Source organism: Anolis carolinensis, chromosome 3, assembly GCF_035594765.1.
Source record: "Anolis carolinensis isolate JA03-04 chromosome 3, rAnoCar3.1.pri, whole genome shotgun sequence".
In the NCBI taxonomy this organism is placed as follows: domain Eukaryota; kingdom Metazoa; phylum Chordata; class Lepidosauria; order Squamata; family Dactyloidae; genus Anolis; species Anolis carolinensis.
The window spans coordinates 84054052-84066488 of record NC_085843.1 but is presented as its reverse complement, the minus strand read 5'-3'; the positions used below and the strand labels follow the sequence as shown (position 1 = coordinate 84066488).

Here is a 12437-nt window from a genome sequence, read left to right as displayed (position 1 = left end):
ATAATCAAAAATCAAGGCATTTTTTTCTGTTAACATATGGAGTAAAACATCAAAGGACAATTGAGATACAGTACTACTATTAATAATTACCATAATATACAGTAATTTCCATTCTCATGTTCATCAATTAATTAATTTTTAAATCTCAGTCTCTTTCTTCCATTGAGCTTTCAGCTATTGTTTAGCCCATCATCCTAGCCATTATTGTTGGCTTGCTGGATTGATTTATGATCTTTGAAATTCTTGTACTGATATATATTGTGAAATACATGGAAATACTGAAGCCTTTAAAAGTGCCTACGAAATAGAGGGGGAGAGAGAATGACCTTTGCTCCTTTGAAGGATTTGACCTAAGTTTCTGTCATCCACATTCAAAACTTGTCACTGCATCACGCAGATTTTTACGTTTACATGTTTCCTCAAAATACTGTAGATGCATTTTTGCAGTCCATGAAACAAAAGCAGTGCAATGCAAAACACAACATTTTAGTTCACTGTATGAAGTCCATCCATAACTAAGCAACTTTCCCTACATGCATGGATGATATGGTAGAGATTTCACTAAGAGAATATAAACTCACCCTGTGTCTAGATTGAGGGTTGGAGAGAGAATGAGAGAAATGGTTTCTAATCTAGGCGACTAGTTATGTGAAGAGTGGGACACTTACTCATTGCCTTCTGCTACCATCGAAGGTTAAAAAAGAACAATACAGTAGAGTCTCACTTATCCAACATAAACGGGCCAGCAGAACGTTGGATAAGTGAAAATGTTGGAGAATAAGGAGGGATTAAGGAAAAGCCTATTAAACATGAAATTACATTATGATTTTACAAATTAAGCACCAAAACATCATGTTTTACAACAAATCAACAGAAAAAAGCAGTTCAATACACAGTAACAAAATATAGTAATTACTGTATTTATGAATTTAGAACCAAAATATTGCAATGTATTGAAAACATTGACTAAAAAAACATTGATTACTAAAAGGCTGACTGCGTTGGATAATACAGAATGTTGGATAAGTGAAGGTTGGATAAGCGAGACTCTACTGTATGTGTTATTCTGCAAGTAAAAATGTAAGCTCTCCAGAGCCATCCAAATTCCAAATTGCAATGGGGTTGAGAATGCTCATTCTATTGTATTCGAAAGCTGGATAAGGTCTAACAGCTTTGTATTTAAACTTTAGTATATGTCAGAAGTACTATTTCCAGGAATCATGAAATCATAGAATCTTAGCATTGGAAGATATCACAAGGGCTATTTAGCCCGTCTCCCTGCCTTTCAGGAATATACAAATAAAGCATTCCTGAAAGATACCAACTCACCCTCTGTTTGAAGACCACCAAAGATTAAAAACCCACTATTTTCCCAGTCCTTCTATTCCACTGTCAAATTGCTCTCGCAGTAAAAAAAAGTTATCCCTAATGTTTAGGAGGAATCTCTATTCTTGTAGTCTAATTTCATTTATTCATTTCCTTGTGTCTAGAGGAACAGAAAACAAGCTGGCTCCATCTTTTATATGACATGTATCCAGATTTTTAAAAATGGCTATCATGCGACATCTCAGAGTACAATATATATAAGTTAAATACATCCCACTTTCTAAGCCATTTACAAGATTTAGTTTCCAGTCTCTTGATGATCTTGATCATCCTTCTCTGAACATGTTCCAACTTATTGATATCCTTCCTGAACTGTGTAGTATCCAAAACTGCCAAATAAAAAACTAAAGTGGAATAGAATGATACTACTACAGATTGAGCATCCCATATCCAGAATTCTGAAATTTGAAATACTCCAAAATTATCCACCTGAGTTGTTGAGATAGTAACACCCATATTTTCAGATGGTTCAGTGTGGATAAACTTTGTTTCAGGCACAACATTCTGCATACAATTACCTCCAGGCTATGTGTATGGCACATATAGAACATAAATGAATTTTGAGATTAGGCTTGGGTTTCTTCTCCAAGATACTTATTATGTATGTTTATGAAAATACAAAGTTTCCAAAATCTAACAAATCCAAAATACTTCTGCTTCAGGTAAGGGGTACCCAACCTTTTCTTCCCTCCGTCAGGACACTATACTTGTGAAATAAGAATTTATCTGTAGTATTTTTGTCATTAATAATACCATCTTATCTGTTGAAAGTGTAACACTTTATTTTTTATGTTTTCCATCTTTTTGTAGGAAGAAAAGAATAAGTGAACTGTATGCAAAAGTGTTGGGATCAGAAGAAGCATTACATGTAAGAAAAAAGAGCAGCAAACATTGGTGGAATATTAAATGAATACAATTTTATGGATCAGTTATATAAACTGTTAGTTCCTAGACTAGACTATAATGGATCATAAGTTTTTTACTTTGCACTTTAAATGTAATTTCGACATTTAAATAAGAGAATACTTTTAAGCCCTTCTATGTCAGGTTCCCAGATAGAGAAAGTGGAGAAAGGAAATAATGAATGCAGAAAGAGCAGGAAATGTAGGATTCTGGCCTTTTGCTCTTCCTTAATAGCAATGCCCTTTTCTCAGTATTAAAACAACACATTTTGTGAATGTTAAAGTCTTGAACTACAGCCTGCCATATTAGAAAGTGGAATTGTCAGAAGGTTGACAGATGAATACTGTTATAACTTAAACAATTTTGACTGAAGATATTTTATAGCAACAAATGGATGCTAAAAAAGTAAAGTTTATGATTCTAGCTTTTTGTAGTGGATGACTGAAACTGGATGCTGCCTTAGAGGAAGGTTGTTCAGAATCTGATACAAGATTACAATGTATTGAGCCTCATATAAGAGTCTTTTGAATCCATTGCACTCTGCTTATATATTTATTCAATGATCCAAAATAATGTGTTGGTTTAAGACCAGGGTTAAGATCATTACATATTGGTATAAGTCCCACAAATCCAAGAAAACAGAACATAAGATGTGTTGTCGAAGGCTTTCATGGCCAGGATCACAGGGTTGTTGTATGTTTTCCGGGCTGTATGGCCATGTTCTAGAAGTATTCTCTCCTGATGTTTCGCCCACATCTCAGGCATCCTCAGAGGTTTTGATGTATGCAGAAACTTAGCAAGGAAGGTTTATATATATCTGTGGGAAGTCCAGGGTGAGGGAAGAACTCTTGTCAGTTGGAGGCCAGCGTGAATGGTGCAGTTAATCACCCTAATTTGCATTGAATGGCTTCATCTACTGGCTACTTTCTGCCTGGGGGCATCCTTTGTTAGCTGCCCCTAGTTCCCTCGTCTCAGAGTGTTGCTTCTTATTTACTGTTCTGATTTTTGAGTTTTTTTTAATACTGGTAGCCAGATTTTGTTCATTTTCATGGTTTCCTCCTTTCTGTTGAAGTTGTCCACATGCTTGTGAATTTCAGTGGCTTCTCTGTGTAGTCTGACATGATAGTTGTTGGAGTGGTCAAGCATTTCTGTGTTCCCAAATAATATACTGTGTCCATGTTGGTTCATCAGGTGCTCTGCTATGGCTGATTTCTCTGGTTGAGTTAGTCTGCCGTGCCTTTCATGTTCTTTGACAGCTGCATGGTATACAGTAGACTCCTGCAGAGGTGAGAGGATCCCTCTTGTCCTTTGCTGACCGTAGCATTTGTTGGATTTTCTTTGTGGGTCTGTAGATAGTTTGTAGGTTGTATTTCTTCATCAGTTTGCCTATGCGGTCAGTGGTTCCCTTGATGAACATAAGATGATTCTAGGTCTATTTCTCAATCCAGAATTGTTGTTGTCACAAATTGTGTTTGCTTGCAACTTACTTTCCAGCACCCACATTTTTCCTTGGTCTTTCAGGCCCATAACCTGGTGGGGAGGATGAAGTGCCTGAGACCAGAAAAAATGCCTCATATATTAATCCTGTTCCTGTGTTGCCTTATGAAGCATCTCGAGCCTGTATTGCTAGAGGAACCTTCCCATGAAAATTAATCCATGGGTTCTGTAAGTTGTACGCAAACACAATGTATGGCATTGTAAAGCTGTCCCTCTGTATCCATGGGTTCCATATGAATGGATTCAACCATCCACAGCTAAAAAATATTCCTTTGCTCCCGTACCCATCCCTGAAATTCCAGTGCCATTTTGTTACACCATTACATGTAATTAGATATGAGCATCCACAGATTTTGGTATCCACAGCATATCTAGTATGAGATATGAGCATAGTTTGGGTATACTGGGAAGACTGACAATGAGGGTTGCCATATTATTATTGTTGCTGTTCTTGTTGTTGTTGTTAGGAATAGTAGCATTATTGGTATTGATTTGTTCATAAAAGAGACTCAAAGTGACTAAGCCCTCAAATGTCATATCCTGAGACCAAGTTAGGATGCCTGCTCAAATAGATTGGATTTTAAAGAATAGACAGTTGCAGACAAAAAAATGCAAGTCGATTATTTATAGATGCTAAAAGGAATTTTGTTTCACTTGTCCATCTTACAGCCAGTACATTATGAAGAAAAAAACTGGGGTGCAGAACAATATTCTGGCGGTTGCTATACAGCCTATTTTCCACCAGGCATTATGTCCCAATACGGAAGGTAAAACTAAATAAGATATTTTTCTTTGATATGGTTGTCTGAAACTTGATCTGTAAAGTATTCTGGTCATTCAACATATTACTTTTAAGAGAATTTCTAGAGTAGTAAATATGTTAGGTAATCATGTTAGCAAAACAGATATCTTCTTCCTTAGAGTCATGCTTCTATTGCCCTGGGCTTTATCCTTTGATATAGATGGCTTGTGGTACATCTAAATAAATATTTTAACCCAATTAATTATGGTTGATTGTAGATTATAGGTATGATAAACCTAGTTAAGCATGAAAGTTTTTCTATACAACTCAAATGGGCAATGAGGCTTTGAACTCCCTATGGCAACACCTTCAATTAGATATTAATCCAATTAGATAACATGGATATATTGCCGCTCCCTTCCTTTTGAAGTTGTCAGTGTATGAAACAAAAATATATCCTCAAACCTATAATTTTGTTGGAGCAGGAAGGATATTTCCTTATTTCCTGAAAGTGCAATTTCTTTTTAACCAGGCAAATTCAAGGCAGCACTACACTCAACTGAGTAGTAGCATTTGTCTGTTGCAATTTATGGATATTGAAATATAAAAAAGAGGCCATTACCTTCAAGTGGATGATTACATTTGCCATCAGACATTTTGGTGTCTCAAATATTAGTATATTTGACCTGCTGATTACAAAAATGGAACCAGTTTTACCCTATCAGCTTTAGTTTTTGAGATGCAGAACATATGCCATCTACCACTCACCATTTGATCACCCATAAAAATCCATGATAACCATATCTAAGGTCCCCTCCACATAGTTGTATAAAATCCACACTGAACTGGATTATATGGCAGTGTGGACCCAGATAATCCAGTTTAAAGGAGATATTATGGATCTGCCTTGATATTCAGGGTTATATGGCTGTGTGGAAGGGCCCTAAGAAACTAAAGCTGATGTGTTCCATCCAATGCAATTTTCTGAGTCAGTACCTCCAAACAAAACCTTAGGAAGGGGCTTAAAAACCAAGACACCAAGAATTTTTTATTGGACTGTATTATCTCTGTTCCCATAACATGTTCTGTAATGTTTCTTTCAAAGGATAATTCGTCAGCCAGCTGGAAGGATCTACTTTGCTGGCACTGAAACAGCTACACAGTGGAGTGGCTACATGGAAGGAGCCGTACAGGCTGGAGAGAGAGCTGCCAGAGAGGTAAAGAAAGCTCATACTAAGGACTAGAAAGCCAATATGGTGAAGCAGTTTGGGAGACTAGGGTTCACATTCCCAGCCAGCCATTAAAACCCACTGGGTGACTCTAGGTACATCACTTTCTCTGAACCTCAGAGGCAGGCCCCTTCCACACAGAATATCTGCCTTGGTATTCTGGGTTATTTGACTGTGTGGAAGGGCCCTCACTGTATGCCAACAAAGGTACTTCAGTTTATGTAATCAACAGTTTGTTTGAAAAATGTAGCTTTGCATAACAACACTTCAGTTTAGCAATTTCAAGCACACTAAACCACAGTAAGTGGAATTCAACAGCAGCCTGCTCTGTTATGTAAGTGACAGCCTTTAGTTTTAAGAGAGTTTAGAGTTGTGTAACTGCTTTTCAGTTCTTTTAATTTGATGAGCCTTCTTTCTTTAGCACAATCACTTCAATTCATACAAATACAAAGACCACAGGGCTTCTTAGCACAGTTCTTAGTACTGTTGTGGTGGTGGTTGCATGTCTTCAAGTTGTATATCAGTCATATCAAAGCAGATAATCCACAATATCTGCTTTGAACTGAATTATCTGAGTCCACACTGCCATATATTCCAGTTATATGTGGATTTTATACAGCTGTGATGAAGGGGCCTAATTTTCTGTCTTTCAGATATTATGCAACATGGGAAAGATTTCAAAGAGTGACATTTGGCTAACAGAACCAGAATCAAAGGTAAGTATTCTTTCAGGTACCCTGCTAAGATTTTTGGATGCAATGTTTCCAGTGCATTATCTAAATTATTTGACCAAAATTTTTGGTTATTAGAATGAGGATATCAAATGGAAAATAGTCATGATCTGTTGGCCACATTTCTAGAGAGGTTGTTTCTGATACATGCATTTCATAAACAAGGGCCCATATAGTCTTGCAGCCTCCTATCTGAGAAATGGGAAACAGTGGCTATTTTACTGCTCACAGCATCTTCACATGGATATGAATTGAAATGGACAAGCTTTTTCTATGGGAAGTGACTGCGTACCTCCATCATATCAGAATGTCTATCCAATTTAAATCCTGTGGCTGCCCCCTGCAGAATTCTGGGGTTTATAATTTAGTGAGGCCCAAGACCTCTCTGGCTGGACAGATTAAAGACCCCTCCCTAAACTACAAATCCCAAAGTTCTGCAGGAGACCAAAGGATTTAAAGTGGATAGACAGTGCAGAGGTGTCAAAAACATTTTCACTGAGGGCCACATCTGCCTGATGGTTGCCTTCAAAGGGCCAGTTGTAATTGTAAGGCTGAATAATTGTAAGTATGTTGCCCTGGCACTGAAAGCCGTGTACAATTAAATTAGGGGCCCAGATTTGGCCCACACGCCATGTGCTCTTGTGTGATGAGTTGGTAAGTTTTACATTTTGCTTAAGTGTAGCATGTTGCCTTTGTGACTGAGTAAGCATTACAATGGAAACACCTAAGGGGTGAGGGAATTGGGTTCTGTCTTACCAATGGAAATCTGCAGTATTTAGCACTTCAGCACAAGATGATCAGTTCAAAAAATTAAAAGATATACAGGAATTTTTTAATAGAACTTATTTAAGAAAGTATTGAATACCCCTTTACCTTCTAAGTTTTGTTTTGTAATTAAATGCATGAGAAATGCTTCTTAATTGGATACTTAGTAAAGTTCTTCCCCAACCGTGCCATTCTAATGAACTGCTCTGGCATCTATCTGAACCCTTTCTAACTCCCAACATTGTTTTTTGATGCCCCTACTTGTCTCTTTTTATTCAGTGGTTCCTTGCATATGCCACCGACAGCCTTTCAAGCTTTATATTAATTATATCAAGCACATTCATGAGGAAAAGTATTTCCTAGTCCTGTTCTCTCTGTTGTAGCTCTCCAAACAGGGAAAATAACATTTGAAAAGCAAAAGCCTGTCATGTATGTGACAGTTCTCAATGCAATCAGAAATCCACATTGTTGTCTGTGAGAGAAGAGTGATAATGAATAGATATAGGTCTAATGTGTTATAAGTTTACTAAATCCATATATAATAATGTCTGAAGAGGACTTGCATTTCTTAAATGTCAGAATTTTAAACTGAGGCAATTTGGCTGAGATAATATCTAGGGGTTCTAGCTTTTGTGTGTTAAAGGTTATTTACTGGGCTTGTGCAGTGAAGGATATTAAATTTCTTTGACCCGAGTACTATGTATATTTACTTTATCAAACTTGCATAGGATTCTGCATTTGTACACTAACAAGGGATATATTCTCATCTAGGATGTTCCAGCTCTCCCAATCACAACTACCTTTTTGGAAAGGAATTTACCATCTGTCACAGGACTTCTGGTCCTTCTGGGATTTTCTTCCCTCTTCACTTCATTGGCTGCAGTTGGACTCTTTGCTTACAAAAAGGGACTTATCCCCCGAGCATGTATCTAATTTAACAAATGCTATCTCCCCTCACACTATGGATGTTATCCTTCAAGATGAGTCTTTCAGACTCTTTTTGGGACACCTGAATCAACTCAGTCAAATCAATTCAATACATGACCCATGGAGCAAGTGATGTTTTATTTTCTTTCCTCATTTACTTTGCTTGATTGAAAGTCAGTGACCTTTCTTCTCACTGCATTCTATCCATCCCCTGGTGATACTAATGAGAACAAACCAGAACAGATTTTGCACATTTTCCAATGTCTTTGGAAACCATCTGCTTGTCTTAATTTTTAAAAGAAACAAAATCTTATGGTGAACAAATAAATATTCAACTCTTATTCTAGTGGCTGATTAAGCCAGATGCTTGGTCTGTCAAGTGCCTCATATTCTTACTGCTTTTGGAAAAAACTGCTAATGTTTTTCAGCTATTATGTACTGAATATCAAACCCACAATGGATTTGAATGCAGTGAAATAAATAATGTTAAATGGAGAAGCAAATTAAGAGTGAAAAGACCCTTTCCCAGGAGTTACATAAAAAGGTTCCTTAGTTATTTTACTAAGTACTGCATTATAGGAAAATATTTAGACTCCAGGGTTTTGGAGACTTATTTTTTGTAACGAAGTTCTAGGAATCCACAATCAGTCTGACTGGTGGTCCACACTTCTACTCCAGTGTCGATAATAACCACTGCTTGAAAGACATTTGGCCAATAGTGGTCTTTTTAGAAGACTTAACCACAACCCTCATCTTTCCCAGAGCTTTAAAATGTTGCTTTTTTGAGGCTGTGACTTCCAGACCATGGTAGTGGATGTGTAAGCTGGTGGACTTGGTGAGTTGTAATGAAAATATTTTCCATGATCTAGAATAATAGGATTTGAGAGGTCTTGTAATCTCAGTAGTTTACTCTTATGTACTCTGCAGGATTCTAGTGTTCCTAGCAGGTGGCTGTATCTAGTCTTTGCTCAAGGAAATCTAGGGAGGATCAACCCACCGCTCTCCATTGGTATTTTCCCCTTTACTGAACTTAATGTCAAAATGTTCAAACCTGCAAATGCAGTATCCTTCATCCAGAATTACAAAATCCAAAATACTGCGAAATCTGAAATTCTCCACATGGATGGCCAGGATAGTGACACCTCTGCTTTCTGATGTTTTAATGTACACACACTTTGTTTTATGCACAAAATTACTAAAATATACTATACAAAATTACCTCCAGGCTTTGTGTTTAATGTGTGTATGGAATATGAATGAATTTCAAGTTTAGACATCTCCAAGATATCTCAAAATGGGATTTCAGATATAGCAAACTCTGAAAAGAATCCCAGACACTTCTAAATTCCAAAACACTTCTCACCCTAAGCATTTGTGATAAGGGATATTCAATCCATACTTGTTGAAGCATGTTGTGTCTAGTTTTGTGCTTTGGGATAGCAAAGAAGAAGGTCTCTACTGTAATACTTTCAGACATTGAAAGAAAACACATCTCCCAGTAGTCTTTTCTTTTCTATTTGTTTGTTAGAAGGCAACATTCAGACATGGACATAATACTTCAGATGTGGTCTGACTAATGGAGACACACCCCTCAATACTTTATAAACCCATCTGATTGTATTTTGCCATTACTCCCCTCCTCTCCTATGAGCAAATTGTAGAACACGTAATTTAAAACAGACTCAGAAAGCTGTGATTTTGGAGTGCAACAGAAAGAGCTTTTTCAATTGTGGCAATAGCCAATAAAAATCAGGTGTATTTTATTACCTTCCTCTCCCTTTGTTCCTACCACAATCCTATAAAGGCTCCTTCCACACATGCATTATAACTCAGATTAAACCGGGGTAAAAGGGGGGGGGGGTAGCTAAATGACATTTAGCTAAAATGCAGAAGGAATTGGGTTAAAGGCTGTTTAAAAGTTGCCCTTTAAACCCGATTCTTCCTGAGAAACACACATTTTTCCATGCCTGTGTATCCCTGCAGGCATGGGAAAAAGTTTTCCTTCCTCCCTCCAGTCTGGACTCCCTCCTGCCTCATATGTCCCTCTCAACTTACAGGACAAAGCTTTCCATGCAAGCCGGCAGCCATTGTCTTTGTTCCTCCTCCCTGGAAGATCCAATGGGGGCCTTGGAGCAGAAATCCCCCCTCTCCTACCCAAAGCCCTCCTTCTTCACTTCCAACGGAGGGGGGAAGGAGGCAGGGAGTCTTCAGGTCTTGTCCAGTCTTCTCCCAGTAAATGCAGAGGGAAATGGGGGGGGGAGGGGAAACTGGCAGTGCGAGTGCCCACCCCTGATGATCTCAGATCAGCAGGGGTGAGTATCTGGACAAACATACCCCTGTAAAATCGCAGGGTTTAGGCCAGCTGTGTGGTCTCCATCCTGAGAGGAAGTGGAATTTAAAATCCCAATTGCTCTTGCATTTTTTGCTTGTCTGGAAGGGCCTTGAAGTAGGTTAAACTGAGAAACAATTGGTTGAATCTGGTGTCCCTTCCACGCAGCTGTATAAAATCCACATTGAACTGGATTATATGACAGTGTGGACTCAGATTTCCAGTTCAAAGCATATATTGTGGATTATTTGCCTTAATATTTTGGGTTATATGGCTGTGTGGAAGGGCCCTTGGTTTAATCCAAAGCATAGCAGATCTATCAAAGTTCTCCTCAAGTGTAGCTATGTATTCAGCGTGGTGACTGAACCATAATCAGCTATCAAGCAGGTATTTTGAAACTAATTGTCTTCTAAATATGCCTGTTACACTGCTAATTCAAGGTAGTAAATGCACTAAATTGTTCGTTTAAAATAATTTTCCCTCCTACCATTTTAGCATCTATAAAAATTAATCCCTGGACAAATGACATCCTGGTTACATGTGAATCTGTATATTCTCATCAGTAACCATTTTGGTGAAATAGTAGAAAGGTTCTGCCTGTCTTTGTAATTTAGTGAAATGTGCCTTTTGAACATGCCTTGAATTGCCATTAAAGTATCAATTTAAAACACTCCAGTGCGTTCATGCTGTGTTATTTTTATGACTTTTGTGAGGCAATTTATTTGCTACAGATTACCCATTAGCTGCTAATGCACACCTAGACAGTTTTTAAGGAGACATTTCAAAGCTCAGCACAGGTACCAGGGACAGTTCTAAATGTTATTTCAGAAGGAGGCAGAAAGAAGGGCATGGGCCTAGAAAGGATGAAGCTTAGTTCACAAATTAAACAGTAGTACATGGCCTTTTGGGCTAGAGGTGTTCAAAATGGCAGAAATCCAATCCAATTGTTTCGAATTTTGGGTGCCCTCCCCTGTTTTGTTTCGAGGAGATTCAGGGGAGGGCTGTTTTGATTTGTAATTCGAAATCCAGAGTTTCATTATTGTTTTGGAAATATTGGATTCATTAGAGCCAATGGGGAAATTTGGGAGACTCGTCTTTCTGTTATTTTGACAGCTATCAGGATGAAACTTGCCACACTTATTTATGACGGTAAGCTTGCCAAGTTTCTGAACATTTTGGTCATCCACCGATATTCAGGAAATTTTCAAAATTCCTACAGATAAAATTTCTTTTAAAAAAAACAAAGTAGGTATCCTCTTGAATTTCTCCACAGCAACAGAATATGTGTAGGGCAGAACAACAGCAACAGCAGCAGCAGCAGCAGCAGCAGCAACAGCAACAACAACAACTTTATTCTTGTATCCCTTCACCATCTCACCAAAGGGACTTGGGGCAGTTTACACAAGGCACAAGTGCCTAAAAAAGCAGAACATGAAATAAAACACAATACAAAATACAATTGAATAAAACATATAAGCATATAAACTCAGAATACCTGTAAAGTTTCAAAAATATCTAGTCATCCACCAGAGCCCCCAGTGGTGCAGTGTGTTAAAGCGCTGTGCTGCTGAACTTGCAGACCAAAAGGTCACAGGTTCGAATCCAGAGAGAAGAGTGAGCGCCCGCTGTTAGCTCCAATTTCTGCCAACCTAGCAGTTCGAAAACATGCAAATGTGAGTAGATCAATAGGTACTGCTCCAGCGGGAAGGTAATGGAACTCCATGCAGTCTCATGCTAGCCACATGACCTTGGAGGTGTCTATGGACAACACCGGTATTCAGTGATATTGACATTAAAAATATTTTGTAGTCACTTTTGGGAACTGCTGTGTTTTGTCGAAGAGCAAAAACTCTTTCCATGTATATATAAACATGCTTCTGGAAAATCTATACGGTGCCACATACTAATTTTTCCCACTAAACTCAATG

The 12437-nt window shown here is 38.0% G+C and overlaps 1 protein-coding gene across 1 annotated transcript in view; it reads left to right on the top strand.

The window, feature by feature from the left end:
- Positions 1–11180, top strand: part of maoa (amine oxidase [flavin-containing] A) — a 55881-nt gene extending 44701 nt beyond the window's left edge. Inside the window, exons 11-15 of the mRNA XM_008107430.3 lie at positions 2197–2254; positions 4456–4553; positions 5634–5745; positions 6411–6473; positions 8025–11180. Coding sequence (XP_008105637.2) covers positions 2197–2254; positions 4456–4553; positions 5634–5745; positions 6411–6473; positions 8025–8186 — 493 coding nt within the window. The 3' untranslated portion in view covers positions 8187–11180. The remainder of the gene's footprint in view (positions 1–2196; positions 2255–4455; positions 4554–5633; positions 5746–6410; positions 6474–8024) is intronic.
- The last annotated feature ends 1257 nt before the right edge of the window (positions 11181–12437 follow it).